This window comes from Mauremys mutica, chromosome 6 (assembly GCF_020497125.1).
Source record: "Mauremys mutica isolate MM-2020 ecotype Southern chromosome 6, ASM2049712v1, whole genome shotgun sequence".
In the NCBI taxonomy this organism is placed as follows: Eukaryota; Metazoa; Chordata; order Testudines; family Geoemydidae; genus Mauremys; species Mauremys mutica.
The window spans coordinates 11,265,336-11,285,265 of record NC_059077.1 but is presented as its reverse complement, the minus strand read 5'-3'; the positions used below and the strand labels follow the sequence as shown (position 1 = coordinate 11,285,265).

The 19,930-nt window shown below is 42.8% G+C and overlaps 1 protein-coding gene across 2 annotated transcripts in view; it reads right to left on the bottom strand.

Moving 5' to 3' along the window:
* SETBP1 (SET binding protein 1) overlaps window positions 1–19,930 on the bottom strand; it is a 323,214-nt gene that overhangs the window by 78,170 nt on the left and 225,114 nt on the right. For both annotated transcript variants that reach the window (XM_045020887.1, XM_045020888.1), the window contains exon 3: window positions 13,113–16,575. In XM_045020887.1, coding sequence (XP_044876822.1) covers window positions 13,113–16,575 — 3,463 coding nt within the window. The remainder of the gene's footprint in view (window positions 1–13,112; window positions 16,576–19,930) is intronic.

Here is a 19,930-nt window from a genome sequence, read left to right as displayed (position 1 = left end):
TTCTGAATTAGTGTGGCTTCCTTTTGGCTTTTCTTCTATGAGGAATATTCATCTACCAACAGGGTTAGTCAAGTTTGACTCAGAGACAAGATTTTTTGCTTGAAATTGAGGACAGTTAGAAGGACAGCATCAACTCCATGGACATAAAATGTTTTTATGACATTAAAAAAGTCCAGTGAAAAATGTTTTTACATTTAAACACTACTCTGTGTTCTACTCTTAAACCTGCTCTTAAAAATCATGACAGCGTGCAAGAACTAGAAAGTAATAATGGAATATAAATAGAAAGTGAAACTGACCCTCACAGCTCCTTTAACAAAGTCAAGTGACAGCTAAAAACAAAACAGCATAAATGGTGAATTATTATTCTGATTTTGATATGTTAAAGGGTTTTTTTAGTAATACAGCTAAAGAACTGGGGGTTAGAACCTCGGCTGGTGCCAATCGGCATACCTCCACCAGTTGGGATCTGGCTCTTTATCTTAATTGCAACAATATCTTGCAACAGCTTTCTCCTAAATTATTTCTTTCCCTAGCCTAAAGCTTCAGAAAAGTACAACAGTTGTTCTTTGTAGCTGATCCATAGCTGATTGCTTAAGAGAACATCAACTACTTGGCCAAAATTTGGCCATGTCTAATGGTTAAAAATCCACTTTTTAAAGTCGGGAATCTTTTTCATAGATCTCATTTCCTATAACCACCAGTAGGTCTACTCTAAGATTGCTCACCCAAGAGGAAAAACAAAAATTCAAAAGAAATGTTGTTTTTCATGAAGACACCTATCTTTGACCATTTCTTTTCTGGTGTTTCCTGGTGATGTGTCACATTTTCCCTTCAGTTTCCTGTAGAAGGATTTAACCACAGTATTACAAGATGCCAGAAACTCTAGGAGATTTGGATTGAAGATGATAAGAACATCTACCATTACATTAGGGTTTTTTTGGGGGGGGGAAGGGCAGGGAATCCTCATGCTTCAGGGCAAAAACCAACCTCTAAATAAGGTGGGTTAGGAAATCTCCCCTATGGTCTTGTTATTCCATAATTGTCTGTCTTCCTCTTGCACCTTTCTTTGAAGGATCTGATATTAGCCACAGTCAGAGACAGGATACTGGGCTATGTAGATGCAATGTAGCAATCACTATGCATCAAGTACACAAAAGTGCGTGTGTCATATACTCTGTAATACATCAAGCTGACATCTGCTTAATTACAAAAGCACATGTCCCTGATTAGATTTCATCACCTCCATGTTTCTTAGAAACTGGGTATTTTCCTTTTTGTGTGAATTACACAAGCCATCTTCTGCAAATCTCTCAGTCTCTCTCTTTTACATTATCTTCCAGGACCTTTTAAATCATGTAATCCCCGACTGGCAAATTTCCTTGTAGGAGTGTGATATTCATCAAGAGAACAATGTCATTTGGCTGAAACAAGACTCTTTAAAGAACTCCTTTGGAAGCTGGGGAAATCTATAAAGTTCCTACTGAAAGATAACCGAAGTTGCAATTTGGTCTTTTAAGGTAAAATATTAGGGACACATTGTGGATTTGGTACATTCCTAGTTACAAGAAAGCGGGCTCAGTGTTTTTTCGGTTATTAATATAGATTTGTAAAGCTGCAATGATCCTTCTGATGAATTTCATATTCCTTTGAAGTGCTTTTACTCAATTTTAAACACGGCAAGAATTACAAAATTATAGTACACTGGCAAAGTCTAAAGAATGTTGGTCTGACACTTTATTTCAGTCATTTAAAACTGATATGGAAAAATATCTGAAGAACATACTACTGAGTACAATTCCATATTGGTAGAGGTGTGGGCTAGATGACCGTCAATATTTGTCTATTTCCATCTTCTGTGTCTACTCAGACCTTTGTTGACAACATTGTAGTAAGAGCTACTGAGACTCAAACACAGTGGTACACTGTTGTCTTTATGTAGCCATTAGCAATAAAGAGCCTACCGCAGAGCTGGTGTAAAATGAATGCAATTCCACTGGCTTCCATTAAGTCAACAGAGTTAATATGGAGATATACCTATCTCACAGAACTGGAAGGGACCTTGAAAGGTCATTGAGTCCAGTCCCCTGCCTTCACAGCAGGACCAAGTACCGTCCCTGACAGATTTTTACTCCAGATCCCTAAATGGCCCCCTCAAGGATTGAACTCATAACCCTGGGTTTAAAAGCAGGCCAATGCAAGCTGTGCTTACGCGAGTGTCACGCCTGTCTGAACTTGAGCCTAAGAGCTAATTTGCAGAGAGCACCATTAAAAAATGGACAATTGATCACTCACAGTAGATAAATTTATCTGGATCTTCATTGCATTTCCATTTCTAATAATGGGGGGGGGCGGGAAAGAAATGGGGATCTTAAGTTAAACACAATCTGTAATGAGGGGTGGAAACAGGGGTGATAGAAAAAGAATAAACGTTATTTCCTGGTCCCAGGAGTGTGCCAGAGTCACAAAGGTTTATACCCATCACATTGCAGGGGTCAGTGCTTGCTGACTTAAGCGGGTATTTTTACACCATTCATTGTTAATGGCACCCTCTCTGCTCTGTGTAATCCATTAGCTTCTAAACACGGAAGCACAAACCTGGGATTACAAGGAGTTTTTCAGGCAGTGAAGGGGTAAGTGCTTGGCTAGGGAGTTTATGCACTCTGTGCTGATGTGTTTACTTACCAAAAAACAATTAAACCGGAGTAGCTGCCTAATGAGCTGTTGTCTGATTTGATGAAACAGAGTAACCTAGAGACTGGATTCAATGAGTTTGTATGCTAAACCAACACCAACTCCATGGAGAGACTATCTGGGAGACAGCAGCGTTCTCTTGGGTGTGTCTTGCCAGTCACTAAAGCTACATCACTATAATTAACATCAGTCATAATAAGAAAACAGAGGAATAAAAGAGAGTTGAGCGAGAACAGTTTCAAGGGCTCAGGAGGAGTCCGTGTTCTATGTGGCATTGTCACTGGGGATTAATTAGGTCTTCTGTAAATCATAGGATGACTATTATATCTCCCTCTACTCTGTTGCACATCCTGCATAAACACTAAACACTGGGTAAGCGGGGACTTAGTCAGGCAATATATTAAGAAACAGAAGAAAGACGAGTGATGAAGTGATGTCTCCTCGCCTGAATATTTAGAACAGTATAAACATACCAATATCGTTCACATTTTAATTACGCTTCATGAGTCAAAAAAGCTGCTGAACGAGAGGATGCAGAAATGTTTGCTGCTGCCTGACTTTATGTTCAGGTCAGGCATGAAAACTGAAGCAGAAAGTGCAATAAAGTAACAATAATTCTTTGGGTCCTTTTACTCCAGCATTTCAAAGCTCTTTATCTGCATTAATTAATTCAAGTTGTGCAACACCCATGAGAAGTAGGCAAGTATTATAATACCATCCTCTCAAAGGGAAAACCAGGAGAGATTAAGTAACTTGCCGAAGTTATGCAGCTAGGTAGTAGCAGATCTTGGAAGAGAACTCAGGAATCCTGAATCTGGGCCTAATTCACACTGATTTAATACGATAGGGAACCTTGTGACTTCAATTAGAGTTAATCCTGATTTAAATGAGAGAAGAATCTGGACTACTGCCTCCTTCTCTAACCACACCCTAATAGAAGAATCAGAGGGGTAGCAGTGTTAGCCTGTATCCACAAAAACAACGAGGAGTCCGATGTCACCTTAAAGACTAACAGATTTACTTGGGCATAAGCTTTCGTGGGTAAAAAATGTTGCATCAGAAGAAGTGGGGGGTTTTACCCACGAAAGCTTATGCCCAAATAAATCTTTTAGTCTTTAAGGTGCCACCAGACTTCTCACTGTTTTTAACACAAGAATGACTCTGTTAAATATTTCCAAGTTCATCCTTTTATGAAAGAACCTGGGCAGCTCACATGGCTAACTTTAATGGGTACATTTTCAGCGTGGGAGGAAATCATTGTTACTTGGAACCACACACCCAGGGTTGCCTCACTGACCACATACCCCTTGCTGCTTTACTAACTAGCAGCTGCATTGCACAGTATCATTAGTAAGATCTATCTTACCACACATACCACTGTTACGGTGCACTGTAGGAGCTAGTGAGTGCTGTGCTTGCGAAATGCACACTCTGCTATATAATGCTGCGCATTAATTTTTAAGAGAAGATTAGATCAGATTTGCCATATATTTTAATGCAATCCAATCCCTCCTTTTTTAGGGAAATGCGGTCATTAAATCCAAATCAACAGAATGACAACAAATCCCAAAAGCAGGCTGGCAATTCCCAGTGTCTGCCTGGCATCTCACAGACACATCTTGTTGCAAATGTCTCAAAGTTCTGATCGTACCTCATTTGTGTCATTCAGATCACTTCATGGAAAGAACAAGGTCTGTGTTCCGATGTACTGGGGTGGTGTAGCGGTAACAGGAGTATTGCACACACATGTACAAACTCTACCCTGCCTTGCCTGGAGACAATTTCTTTGGTGTACATTCTAAAGGGCCCGTTTGGGAAATGTACGACTCCACCCACACTCTGGTATACACTTGAGGTCAGGGAACTTGTTCAAAGTGATTTTGAGGTTTTGTGTTAAGAACAAAAACAGGAAATTTGCACTAATCTTTTTTTCCTCAAATCTGCAACTCTCCCAGGTTTTTATTTTAAAATTATGATTAAAACAACAAAGGATGTGAGCTTACACCCCAATTGTGAGCAGAGTCCAAGTTATGATCAACACAGAGTGAGAAAAAGCATCCTAGGGTAGGCCAAGGGCTGATCCAGCCTCTGAAGTAAGCTACAGCAGTTTAAATGCGTCTGACGAAGTGGGTATTCACCCATGAAAGCTCATGCTCCAATACGTCTGTTAGTCTATAAGGTGCCACAGGACTCTTTGCTGCTTTTACAGATCCAGACTAACATGGCTAACCCTCTGATAGGGGTTTAAAGGCTTCTCTAATTTATACCCGGCTGTCCACAGCCCCAAGGGATTGTTCTGCCTCCTAAGAATAGTTGGAGTGCAGAGTATCAGAGGGGTAGCCGTGTTAGTCTGGTTCTGTAGAAGCAGCAAAGAATCCTGTGGCACCTTATAGACTAACAGACGTTTTGCAGCATGAGCTTTCGTGGGTGAATACCCACTTCTTCGGATGCAAGTGGTCTTGCATCTGAAGAAGTGGGTATTCACCCACGAAAGCTCATGCTGCAAAACATCTGTTAGTCTATAAGGTGCCACAGGATTCTTTGCTGCTTCTTGGAGTGCAGAGGGACTTTTGTGATGCCCCCTTCTCCCACTGTGCTGGGAGCCAGGATGGGTGACAACAGAGAACCACAATGACGGCTCTGTGCCACCTGGAGATTCATCCTAAGCAAGGGATGAGGCTTGATCTAGCTTTCTGGTTTCTTTGTACCAGATCCACAATCTATCCCATAAAATTTAACAAAGAGGGCGGAGACACTTTGCTGGAGTGAAAGATGTTACAAGACTAAACTTCTGAGGGCACTTGGGTGGGTGAGATGAGACACACTGAGTGAATTTCATGGGCTTGGAACTATCTGAATGACAGAAATCTCCTCTTTCTTCACAGAATATGTAGTGGCAGGACAAGCTTCCCTACCCACTCTAAAGACAACCAAGTAAGAGCATCACTCCATGCACATTGTCATTCATCTTTCTGCTGGGAATGCCAACCGGGAGGACAGGTGTGGTTGTAGCTTTCATGAGATGAACTCTTCCAACCCCTGGCAGCAGGGTCGGCTTTAGGAAGTGTGGAGCCCAGTTCGAACAGTTTCGACGGGGCCCCAGCAGGGATGACTAAAAAAAAAAAAATGTAAAAAAACCACATGGGTCTTGTACTCACCGGGCGGTGTTCCGAGTCTTCGGCAGCGGGTCCTTCACTCGCTCCAGGTCTTCGGTGGCATTGAAGGACCCGCCGCCGAAGTGCCGCTGAAGACCTGGAGCGCCGCCAGGTGAGTAAAAATTAAAATGGCGCCTCTAGCCTGGGAAGGGATTCTCACTGGGCGCGGGGCCTGATTCGGGGGAATTGGTGGAATAGGCCTAAAGCCGGCCCTGCCTGGCAGTTGGGGTAAAACCACATGACTTCAGATAGGTTACCAAACAACCACCAGATGGTAACAACTCTCCATCCTCAGCAACCTTGGGTGGAATTGAAACGGTGACCTAGAGGTGAAAAACCTCAATAGTCCATTTCACAATTCCTGAGCTATCCCACTTCCTATCTGTTTAATGTTCCATAGATGATTCATGTACCCCGGTGTGCCCAGTAGCCTTCTAGTGCTGTCTAAGGGTGGTTTGGTCAGCTTTCAATATCACTTACAGCGAAGTCAACCAGAAATCACTCCACTGGGGCCAGTGCAGTTACTCCAGTTACAGACAGTTTAACAGAGATCACACATGACAGATACTGCAATTTATGAGTCATCTTGGCCAGGTCCCCATGTAAAGCAAAACTGGCTATTTATTTAACTTGGTTATATAAAGGCTTTGTTTGACTGATCATGCAACCGCATCATTAAGGTTGTATTCCAGCATCACTAGGATGTGAGCACCCTTATTGGACTTTCGGTCACTATTATTGTAGACCAGATTTTAACCAGTGACCTGCCAGCGTAAATCTCTCATTACTAAACTCCTGTGAGCCATCTAGCCCTTCCTTTGCTTAACAGTTGATGTTGTATTGCAGTCAGTCATCTGTGCTCCCCGAGTTTCTTGCAATTAGCACTAATCTATGTGCAAATTAAGTCCGATTTGGTACTGAAGCAAAGTGCAAACCGCTGCATGCCATCCACTAAGCGACACTGTAGATTCCTATTAAGATTTCTTCAGCCTTCTCAAATGCTTACTTAAATGTAAAGACTCACTTTGAAGACGCAACAGAAATCCAAAACTTCTCCCCTAGGATCACTCTCTTTCTACACCTACCTGGGAATTGCTCTGTGTTTGTCTCTCTCAGTCAAGTCAATTTGTGTCTGCTCTCTAAACAGAAGACTCTTTTCTCTAAATTATTATTTAACGTTAATGTTGCAGTAAATCAAGCTAAAGCTGTTAATTAAAATGCTCTTAACCCTCTGTTGCTGTGATGCCTACAAAAACTTCATACTGATAGGCAGCTGCTGTGCTGAGGCTGCTGCCTTTTGGACTGATCCATATTGATTCATTGTTTCTTTGTATTCCGCCTGTCAGTCTATTATTTTCTCTCTTCATCCCTTCTACATAGGAAGTGCCAGACTAGAGCAGAGCAATGGTCAGGCTTGTATGGCTTTCTGCTTCTGCAGTGGCCTATAACTAACACTGCAGAAAGCAAACCAGACAGCAATGTATCCTAAAGGCCCAGGAGATCTGTTCTGAGACCACAGAGACCATAGTTTGTGGTTGTATTTTTAAGAGATCCCTAAGCATCTAGGGGCCTAGACAGACACTGTGATGCAGGTGAATGAATACATAAAAAATGGCCCTGGGTAAAGCTCCCATGCAAGCCCGGCTAAGCCATGACATATCAAACCTTCAACCTGTAACTGAATATTACCTGTTCTCCCCTCAGATCCTATGGACAGAAGCAAACCTCTGACTTTATGGGTTGATTTTAAATGGCTACTGTTTGAAGCTGCTCAGGGCTTTGAATGTGAGAAGCAGACACAGTGGAGATGAATTTGTGGGCAGAGTGAAGGTGGTTAATATGTCAAACATATATGGGAAATTAAATTGATCACCTGGATATCATGTTCGTATCTATCTCAGGGACTTCTCTGGCCCCATCCCTGAAGTATCTGCGCAGTAACAATCTTTAATGAACTTATCCGCACAATACTCCTTCAAGGTAGGAAGGTGTAACTACCCCCATTTTACAGATGGGGCTCAGAGGGACTAAGTAATCTGACTAGGTCTAATAGGAGGTCTGTGGCGGAGCAGGGAACACACACACACACACACAAAATTTGGTCTGTATTTTTACATCACCGAGCACAATGTAGGTTCACGACTGGGGGTCTTAGAAGCTTTGATAATACAAAACAAATAAATAATAATACATATAATCTATACATATAATATCTGATCAGCATAGAGATACATATAGATATCTCAGAGAAGGTTGAATGAGAAAACATTCACCAAAAAGAAAGCATTAATCAAACATCTTTTTTGAAAAAAATGTTGCTGCTATTCATCCAATAACATATTCACTGCAGAGTAGGCAATCAGCATACGATATTCAGCAAGCCACAGCAATATTTGGGGTGGACTAATACTATTTGGCTACCTTCTCTGTACACACAGAAAGAGGAATCGCTTTACCCACTAGTGAAAAGTAGCTCTCTCCAGCTGCCCATTGAGAGGGTGCAGCAGCACCAGAGAACAGTGTCGGCCACCCCTCAAAAAAACAAAACAGGTTTTGACTTTGCCAACAGTTTGCCATGCTTGTTTATGTGCAAATCAAGTCTTGTTTTAAATCAGGCAACACTATTTGGTGAGGATTTCCAGAGATTTATTCTGTGCTGTGTAGATGGCCCATTCCTACAAACACTTAGGCATGAGGGTAACTTTAGTGATGGGAGAAGTCCTGTTGAGTAAAACAGAACTACTCAAGAGAGTTAAGCCACTCACTTGTGTGTTTGCAGAATTGCCTTAAAGCAGTACATACTGTATCAGCATTAGAATGGTTATGCATCCATTTCACTGTATCACTTGTTCTAGATCCTTAGCTCAATATTTCTCCTACTCGCCTTTGTCATGTTTGTGGTTAACTGTTAAAAAGCTAGACAGACAGACAGACATCTCTTGTATGTCCTAGCAGACATTGGCTGATACCTAGAGCTTGGTTTGACCTCTTTGCTGGTTCTCTTAGCTTCATCTGTTTGTGCTTCCCATCTGTGATCTAAAGGCGATACTGATTCCACTGAACATTTGAGTTAAACTGGTGCCATGTGGAGTGGCGGAGGATGGGACTACAGGATATTTTGTAGGTGAGTTAAGTATGAATTTATAAGGCATGTTCATCATGCTAAATACCTGACACTTGGAGATTGATGATTACCACCTTTCTTAATAGCTGCATATGATTAACTTTATACTCCTGTAAATTGACTGTGCATAGTACCCACACTGTATCTGATGAAAACCATGTCCTTATTAGCTGATGTTTGAGCCAGGATGTCTGATATGCGTGCTAGATAATCTCTTCCTGTGTAATCTTCAGTTACAAAGACTTGCAGAGATAATCTAAGCATAAACTAACCCCTAGATCGTGATCAGTCTCAGGAAAGGGATACACAGAAATACAGTACTGTACAGAGTGGCTTTTTGGTTATCAGTTTTTGCTGCTGTCTCCCTTATACTCACAACCTATATTTAATCAGATAGCATCTAGCTATGGTACTTATAGGACCTCCATGGCCAGAGTAGCTATGGGCTTCATAAGCTTTAATGTATTTATCGTTACAGTACTTATGGGAAGGAGGGAGGGAGGGAAGGAACTGCTATTATACTGCGCTCATTATACCCTGCATGTGATACAAATCACTGAATATCTCTATTTCTTATCTGTAAAATGGGGATCATGATTCTTTGATCCTTTTGTCTACTGAGATAAGCTCTTCAGGGCAGGGACTGTCTCTTGCTCTGTGTGTGACCGATTCGTAGCCCAGTGGGCTTCTAATCTCTACTGGGGCCTTCAGGTCCTAGTGGAATACAAACAGTGATTTTTAAAAAATGAAATGGCACTTTCAGCAGCACATTACACTGAAAACTGTTAGGAGCATATGGGCACTCCACAGCCGTAAGTGGTTCTCGCCTGACTTTTATCACGACTATCTCCTTACACTGCAGACTTTTAGTTGCATATCTTACCTCCAGTAACATATAGTAAAGAGGAACCTGGAGATATAAATGGTGCACATATACTGCTGAGGACATGTGACTGAAACACCATGCAATAAGCTTTACCAGGATAGGACAACGCTGACCTGAAAGTCTGATGTGAATCTGCATTAAACTTTAGTCCAAATATTCAGGAAGCCTTTCTTTATCATTGTTCTGTATTATAGGTAAATAGTGGGAGATTAAAACTGCCTGATGATGAGAACTATCACAGCTACGGATCAGCCTCCAGCTGGAGGACTACATGTTTCACAGTGCTTTCCTGGCTCTCAGTTCCATGAAATACCAGGTGAATTAGGAGAAAGAAGGTCAAGGTTATCATGGAAAAGTTTAATCCGTCCTCAGTGGACACCACTTAATAGCTGTGGACAATTTCAAAAGCAGACTGCAACTGGGAATATCAGCGAAGGGGAAAGGCAAAAAAACAAGGTTGCATTGAGATCTTAGAAAATCATAAGCGGACAGATGTTCTTGGACGTTAATGAGCAGTCTTGGCTCCAGACCTTTCTTGGCAAAGCTCTTTCGTTTTAATATTTTTCCTCTTGTAGTGCAAGTTATGGCCCTGGTTAGCTGGCTCTGGTTACCTAAATGTGGATGATTTTTCCATCTAAATAATACTTTGACAATGAAGAAAACAGTTCATAATCTGCAATTTGATGGATTAGGTCATGGGGGAACAACACCTTTTAACAGTCATGAAAGTAAGAAATTCTCCAGTTTAAATATAAAACAATTTTTGAAAGTTGGATCAGTGAGTCTAGTGAAGCAGAAACTGTAGGTCTAACCACTTCATCTTAGTCTGTATTGACATCAATAAAGCACCAAGGGAAAACAAAATGAATCAGGCTTTTTATTAACAAACAATGCTACCCTCAGCTGAACTAAAAGTCAGTTTGGTGGGAAATGTAGGGGGATTTTAGGGCTCAGTTTCAAAGTGTCCTTAGTTATTTTAGTTTTTTCTGCCTCTTGAGAATGTTCTTTCCATATATGAAATGGATTAGCTTGGAAAATTAATATTCAGCAGTTCTTCCGGTTCATGAAAATGAAAGTGCCTACAAGTGCAACGGCTACCAGATTGGGAAATCAGTAATGTCCAGCATGTACTCAGGATAAAAATACCGGGGGCTCTGAACCCTTATGCATTAGGACATGACATATCATCATTGTAATAAAAGCCACTGCAGTCCATGGATAATGACCTCACCCTATGACAGGGGTATTAACCTTTGGTAACTGACTCATTCATGTTGGTTGCCTTTGACCAGGAAATAAATTCAGCCTCATTCCAGCATTTCTGTATGTCACGCACTTGTTACAATTGGTTCATGTGGCAATTTTTATGGATATATTTCCAAACTGCTGGTTGGTTTTCTGTTGAATAAAGATTACAGACTGGTCAAACTGTGACTATACCTCTACCCTGATATAACACGACCCGATATAACATGAATTCAGATATAATGTGGTAACGCAGTGCTCCGGGGAGGCAGGGTGCACACTCCGGTGGATCAAAGCAAGTTCGATATAACGCGGTTTCAGCTATAACGAGGTAAGATTTTTTGGCTCCCGAGGCCAGCGTTATATCGAGGTAGAGGTGTATTTGCCTAGTACACCGGGGGAGGGCAGGAAGAATATTGGATATATGTACTTTACCAAGTAACTCTTCCATGTAAAACTTTGCTGTTCTTTACTTAAGGCCAGATCCTAGTCACAATGAAGGAAATGGAGTAATCCAGTTAACTTAAACATGAGCAGTATTTGGCTCTTAATCAAAAGCCCAAGAATCTCATATGGGCAGGCTGCATAAATTCTATATTGCCTCCCAGGGCCTTCCCCAACAGCAATTCTGCCCCTTCATTTTCGAGGCCAGGAATGACCCAAATTTGACGTGCCTCTCTAGCACATCAGAATCCAGCTCTGAATCGCCTCCAAACCTGGCCATCCCAATGAGGTACATGTGCCTCCAGAACCCAAGCGTGAAATGTGTTGTATGATAGAGCAATGGGATATCGGATGGTGCAGGAGCTCTGGGCCTGCTCCCAAGCCAAAGCCGTTTACGCTGCAGCAAAACACCTGTCTCCGTGACATTATCAGGAAGGCAGCTTTATAATGCAACGTCCAATTCTGTCTGCAGACATGGTTCCGGTTCCCTTTCTTCTTCTGTGTGGGGAAGAGAAGCCCTGAACCTCCAACGGAACTTCAAGTCTCCTCCTTCCTCCCAGTCCCACCTAACCTTCTAAGTCATAAGTGCTAAAAATCAATCAACCTTGCTACTTAATCATCTAGGGCTTAAAGGTAATAAGGTAATAATTGGAGATATACCAATCTCCTAGAACTGGAAGGGACCTTGAAAGGTCATCGAGTCCAGCCCCCTGCCTTCACTAGCAGGACCAATTTTTGCCCCAGATTCCTAAGTGGCCCCCTCAAGGATTGAACTCACAACCCTGGGTTTAGCAGGCCAATGCTCAAACCACTGAGCTATCCCTCCCCCCTTATTGCTTCTTGCTTCAGTGACGCCAGGCTCCCCCTGTTACCACCCCGGTCTGCAGTGCATAACTCTGCATGACTCCTGTTGACCCGAAAGTGAGAGAATTAGACTAGGATTCTAACCGGGGGCTCTGCCTGTTTACCCATCCAAAACCAGCCTATCGCCGGGATACCTGGGTCTCTTGATTGGCACTACAACACACAACTAGTGGGGATGGCTCAGTGTCCCACAACTACCGTTTAACTCCCATCACATCTAATGGGACTAAGACTAGTGATCAACAGGCATCTTTTGTAGGCCCTCCATGCCACAGGAGAAAATCTTTCCTTAGTATGATGGCTCTACTTCCAAGGGCTGTGCAAGCAAAGACTCAATTCACTGCGGTGAGAGGTACTGGATTCCATCAACAGGAAAGTCTGCAGTGCTCCCCTTGCCAGCAGTTACCTATAGCAGTGACTGCTGTAGAATCCAGTGCCCAAGAGATTTTCAAAGGAAAGATAAGAAGTGAGGATAAATAGGAGAGAAAGAGAGAAAATATTTATAAAAATGTTATGCAATAACAAAATGTCTTTAAAAGGTTTTGGCTTTAGATCTAGCCAACATTCTTGCCAAAGTTTGGATAATCATGGGGGTTTAATTATATAATGACAGAGAAATAAGTGACTAGCTTTTAAAAAGGAACATAATAGTTGAGAATGCCAAGCTCCTTTTTGTTCAGGTTAGAAATTCAGGGCTTACCTGAAGAGGCTGAAGAATCATAGGTACTTCTGTCCTTCCTATTCATCCTGAAAGATTGAATGTCCTTTTCCCTGTAAGTTCCAAACCCTTCAAAGCTTCTTCTTTTATTCCCACTTGCATCATTGTCCCGCTTTTCGCTGGAGGAACTGATTTCACCAAACATGTCCAGGGACTCTGACCTTGCACTACTCTCAGTGTTACCCGAGTATCTCTTTGTGCAAGAGTCAATGGGATCGTTGCTCGAGTCACTTTTATCTTTGCTCTGCGTCCACTGCTGGGCATCAGAAAGCGATAATGTAGACAGTGTATCCACTTCAAAGTTACTCTTTGAGCCTTTGTGTCCCGTTTCACAATGCTGGTGCTTCTGTTTCTCCTTATGTTTGCTTTTCTCATTGAGCAAGGAGAGGTCTTTGTCTGAGCCACTTAGCCTTTCGCTGATTGCATGGCTGGAGAAGCCGGTGGACTTGCTAGCAAAAAGACCACTCAGATCTTCATGTGCCCCCAATATCCGCTCATCCTTATGCTTGTGCTTATGTTTGTGTTTTCTTTTGTGAAGTCGGCCACTAGAAAGGCTTGTTCCTCCAACCTTTGGAGGTGCCAAGGAGGACTGCATGTCTCCAAGGCTCATTCCCACAGGCGTCTGCAGGTGCACTCCATGTTTGGCTTTATGCTTGGCAGTGGTGGACATCTTCATATGAGAGCTTGAATGGAACTGGGGTGGGGGCACTGCGGGCCTCATAAATGGGGAAGCTGCTCCAAGTGTGTGGGACAGGTACAAAGGAGCTGGATACTGACCGTAGTAACCAAGATTCATCATAGGCATTGATGTGTAAGGCATTCCATAGGGTGCATAGTAACTCCCACTGGGAATAGGGTAACCGAACCCTTGTAAAAAAGGCACCTTTGTCATGGTGTCATTGGTTTTGGCAGGTCTACCACGCTTCTTCTTAGACTTCATGTCAGAGGTCCTGCGAAGATAGAGCAATGGGTCATACTGGATATATGGCACAGGGTAATAGTGATCAAAATTAATCCTGAAAATGCTAGGATATGGATTTTCATGGTAAAACGTGTAGCTTCTATGGGAAATCCTGAACACTTGAAACTTGTTGATGAGCTCCTCGAGGTCTGCAAGAAACTGGAGGTCATCTCTGTTCTGCAGGCTTTTCCTTTTCCTCTTGTGCTTTGGCTTTTTAATGCTCTCGTGAGCAAGAAAGTTATCAACAATGAGATGCTTCTGCCGGTGACCATGCCTGTTCTTTGTGCTGGTGTCAGATGGTATGGCCTCTGGATTGTCCAGGGTACAGAAATCAAAAGAATACCTCCTGCGGGATTCTGAGCTTTTTTCTGCTTGGTCAGAAGTGCTGTTATTGTCTGTACCTATTCCACTGTCGCTTGGTATGGTTTCCTCACTGTGAGACTCACTCACTGGTGACAGCGTGACTTCTTTCAGAGAACCTATTTCACACAGATGGGAAGGTGAGTTAGCCATTAACCTGGGTGGAGACAGCTTCCAAGTTCCACTGTGCATTCCTTTCTGGGTTTTTGTAGGAAGAGCACTGATGGGTTGAAGATTTGGCATAGTTTTTAACTCTGAAAAATTTGTTTCAGTGCTTGCAGGGCTAAGGTTGCCATTAGACCCCACTAACTGTGTTGAAAGCGGATGAATAGCTGCTGGTGACAATGCCATAAGTGACTGCAAGTTGGAAGGCACTGCTGGGTTTTCTGGCTGGCTCGAAACAGGCCTTGAGTGCTTGATGACTGTCTTAGGTTCTTCTGGAGGGGGCTGCAGCTCTGCTCTTGGCTTCCTGCCACGTTTTTTGCCAATGTAGATAGTCCCCCTCTTGCTGACATTTATTTGCTTCCCTAGTCTGGCATCGATGGTCGCAGGCCCTGCGCTGGACGGTGGTTGGGCTTTTGTTTTCAAAGCTATGTTGCTGGAGCAGGACAAGATCTGATTCAGAATATTCTTCCTCTTGAGGGTCTTCATCTTGTTGATGGTCTTGATGGTCTTCTTATCCAATACACCCAGCTTGCCGACCTTTTTGTGAAACTTCAGTTCACTGATGGATTTGTCCTCCCCTGGGACCATCTGGGCCAGCTTAGCCAGATTCCGTCTCCTCTTCCTTTTCTTTGTGCCTGGAAATTCTCGATTGATTGGACTGACCGGGCTGGTGGAGGTTCCCTCATGGATGGTTTCGACGGTGAGCAAAGGCTGTTTCTTTGGTCGTCCTCTTTTTTTCTTGATGGGTGTAATCACTGTAAGACTGTCTGTATTGGTATACAGAGGGCTAGATGGAGTGATGGGATAGGCTGAAGGAGGCTCTATCATCAGCTTCTCGGATGTAGCCACGGAGGTTTCTTGAAGCATGTTTTTAGGTTTGCTGCAGGTCCATCTCCGTTTTGCTGCAAGTTTTGGGTGCTGGACCTCTGGCAACTTGCTAGATGCAGAAAGATTGTTAGGAGCGGACATGGAAGTTGCAACTGCAGATTTTCTGAGCCTACTTGCACTGTTTGGGGGAGCTTTGTCAATGACCCCACTGCTCTCAATAGTTGTCAATGGGGACTCATTCTCAGGAGCTTTCCCTTGCTTTGTGGCTCGGAGATCTTTTTTGCTTGCCTCCAGTTGTGAACTAGTCCTGTTTGCTACTTCACTGCTCATGGGAAGTCCAGAAGGTAGGCTTTTTTCCTGGATAGTTTTATCTGCTGAAGATTTTGCAGATTGCCTTTTTTTCCTTTTGTGGCCAGACATATCTGCTGTTGGAGTCTTTATTGGGATAGTAATTCGTACGTGACTGGTGTCACTCTCAGAACCATTGGCAGAACTTGGGTTCTGCCTTGAGGGTGATGCTTCTAGCATTTTGTCCGTTGAATAAGATTCCTTTTTCCTTTCCATGCTGTCATGAGTTTTGCTCTCAAATGCTTTTTGAGCATTTTTCACCCATTCTACATCTGTGTTTTGGATGGTGTGACTTATTAAGTCTTTTTTGCTAGATTTCTTCTTTGTATTCCCAGTGGGTTGGTCAGGGATCTCCATTTGGCCTCCTCTTTCTTTATCCACTAGAGGCGAAAGCCCATTGCACTCGGAAGGATTGCTAGGCTGGGATGCTGCAGTGATGTTATTTGGCGATGGAACTGCACTGCATACAGCCAGCTCTTTATTATTGGTTGACAACTGACTCCATGTGCTTCCTGCACCAGATTTCTTTGTCTGAGGCTTGCTGAAAGAAACAACTGGCTCTTGAGCAGAAGCCTTGGTGGCACTAGCTGCTTCTCGGCTGGATTCTGTATTGAGGAAGCAACTTTGAGAAGCAGATCCAGTGTCAGAGCTTGCTGACCAGTCAAGATGGTGCTGGTTGCTGCTTTTTTGCTGGTGCTTTGATTTTAAGGTGTCACTGGTGAAGTCCTGTTGGAGGCCTGGGTCATAGTGCAGAGCAGAATGCTTTGGGGGCCGGTCATAAACCTGCAAAGCAGAAGAAAATGAAAAAAAAGAAAGTGAGTTTATTGGGCCCATCATAAACATTAATGTAAAGATCTTATAAACTTGCATGTTGACGGATAACTTCTCTTAATTTATCTTCTCTTAAGTTCTAAGATACTTTGTAAAGTCTCCTTCAAAAGGACACAGGTGAAACTTGACCACAAATTTATGAGTTGTAAATGCAGCTTTTTGCAATCTTAAGACCAAGAGAAATATTTCCATACACTTTTAAATTACTAAGGATATACAGGTCTGTCGCATCTTACGTGCATTTAACATGCGCGATTTCAGCTTTACACGGTTGGCAAAAAAAAAAAAAAAAACAGAAAAATAACAATTTAAATATTGTTTCTGTAGCGCGGGCGATTCTGACCGCCATTCAACTCAATGTAATTTTGACTATACACGGTTTTCGCTTTACGCGCTAACCGCGGAATGGAACCCCCGCGTAAGATGATACAGACCTGTATATAGGGAGTTTGTGTGTGTGTGTGTATTTGCACACTTTTAACACAAGCAAAACCTTCCCTTGTAAATGGCCTGATTTTGCAACCTGTTCTCATGTTGAGTAACCATTGCCTTTGTGAGCAGTCCGTCAGTGTAAGAGAGGGTTACAGAATCAGATCCGGTGTTTGCAGCTCAAAAATTGCAGTGTTGTGCTAGTGCACCAGAAGCGGGCAATGACGTTGTCTAGAAAGTGAAAGTGAAATTGCTGGGTCTGGTTTTTTCAGAAACCTCAGAGAAAAGTGGCAAAAAGGTATGGTCCTGAATCTTCAAGGCCTTACTTACCAGCTTAGCTTTATAGATGTGAGTAGGCCCAACTGGACTACTCATGTGAATACAGTAAGGCAGGATCAGGACCCAAATTAGTTTTTAACATCCCTTTCCATTTTAATGAACTGTAATTTGCAATGTAGGTAAGCAATATTTTCAACATGACTTTTAATCTGACAACATCCCTACAAACTTCAGGGATAACTTTAAGGGCACAGTTATGAAGACTAGCGCAAAGCAAATGAAAGTCCACATTGATTCTCAGTGGACTTTCTTCAGATGAAGAAATTACATATGTTTTAGACATAACATTTTCAAAAGCCCCTTCAAACAAAACAAACCCACTTCACTTCATGCATTGACCACTTCTAGCCTCTTGCTCCCCTGTAATCATTTGTTGGTTTTATGATGATTTCCTATCCATTTTTGTGACGCTCCATGTCAAGCTGTGACATACATATAGTATTGCAAGCTACTCTTCAGGATTAAGCTGTGATTGTAATTAGACTGTGAATACCAAATAAACGATGGGAGAAGCTTCCATATGTGGAGAGATTCAACAGATTGGGACTGTTCAGCTTAAAAAAGAGACAGCTAAGGGGGGAGGGGGGAGGGATATGATCAAGGTCTATAAAATCATAAAAGGTGTGGCGAAAGTGAGTAAGGAAAAGTTATTTACCCCTTTACACAACACCATAACCTGAGGTCATCCAATGAAATTAATAGGCAGCAGGTTTAAAACAAACACAAGGAAGTACTTCTTCACACAACACACAGTCAAATTGTGGAACTCATCACCAGGCGATGTTGTGAAGGCCAAAGTATAACAGGGTTTAAAAAAGTGGGATATGGAAGGGCAAGTACATTGCACTTTATCAAGCAGTCTAGCAGCAGCCTTTCTTAGCAGAAGGTTTGCTATCGACTTCAGTCAGACCAGGATTATACCTCTTGCTTTCACATCAGTCTATAAAGCAGCTACCACACAGAGAGCTACCTGGTGTGACTCTTGTTTTTCATTAATATTTACATTATTAGCACATATACATTGCAGCGGCAACCAGAAAGCTCCGAATCGGGGTCATGCTGGGTGCCGTACAAACACAGGAGTACACAATCTATGCCCCAAAGATCCCAAAATAATAATGATCTCTCACTTAAAAAAACCCCCCAAAACTAGAAATTACAGGGCTCTGATGGTGTAAAGCTGGCACTGTTCCACTCTCATCCACGAAGATGTAGCACTTTACTTCAGTGGAGCACCTAGTCCTATGGCTGTCATCAGAGTAATCCTAAAGTTCCTCCCAAAAGGCTGAGTTGTGAAACTCAATGCCCTGAGAAATTTCACTTGAAATTTCACTTTATAGCAGTCAGAAAAAAAACATCACGTGCTGCTAATGCCCCCCACCCTTGCCTTAAAAGAGGCAAAAATATTTAGTTCAGGGCTAAATATAGTAATAATAATTTGAGGACTGACAACTGGATGCCAAATGCAGATCAGCTGAGTTTTTGTGACTCAGGGCTTGTCTACACCAGTGGTTCTCAAACTTTTGCACTGGTGACCCCTTTCACACAGCAAGTCTCTCTGAGTGCGACCCCACCGTATAAATTAAAAACACTTTTTTATATATTTAACACCATTATAAATGCTGGAGGCAAAGCGGGATTTGGGGTGGAGGCTGACAGCTCGCGACCCCCCATGTAATAACCTCATGACCCCCTGAGGGGTCCCGACCCCCAGTTTGAGAACCCCTGGTCTACACCGAGCCACAATATGGTCTACACAGGGGTGTGAACTGCAGAGCACCCCAAAGTGTTGCACTCCAACTGCCCTGTGTGGACGCTGCTGAGGCAAACTAAAAGGTCTACATTAAAGCGAACGCGGTACCTTTCTGCTCCTGCCAGCAGTGTCCACATGGGGCAGTTAGATAGCAGCACTCTGGTGCACTCTGCAATTCATGCCGTGGTGTAGTTTAGACATAGCCAGTTACCCCTCCGCTCCGGTCACCTTGTCTCCCAAAGCGGAGGTTGACATGGAAATGACCAACAGATCTCTAACGATAGCCCTGCTGTTGCTACAATACCACAGAGAAGCCCAAGATTTATATTGCAATGCATGAAAAGAGATACATGCAACATCTAAGGTACCAGGCCCGCAACTGTTTAATCACATGCTCTACTTTAAGCACAAAATAGCCCCCCTGATTTCAACAGGACTTCAAAAGTTAAGCTCTTGTGGAAGGGTTTGCAGGCCTGTGCCATCCATGCATTCTATCAAAACTATGTATTTGCCCAAGCATGCAACAGCCCACCGGGTCTCTTGATGTAGCTTCTTCCAGTATCATTTACTATGAACTCTCCCCCGTCAAACACACGCATGTCACTCGAAAAGAATTCTTCAGCATACACTACTCCAGCATGGTAACCAGAGATCATGTGGCTTGCAGCAGGTCGAATTTGACTTGCTGCAATTGATACATGGGCACTGTTTATTTAAAAGAACTGGCAAATCAGCTAGCTGAAAGTAATGCAGTTAAGTGTATTTTGTTCCCAATGTATCCATCTG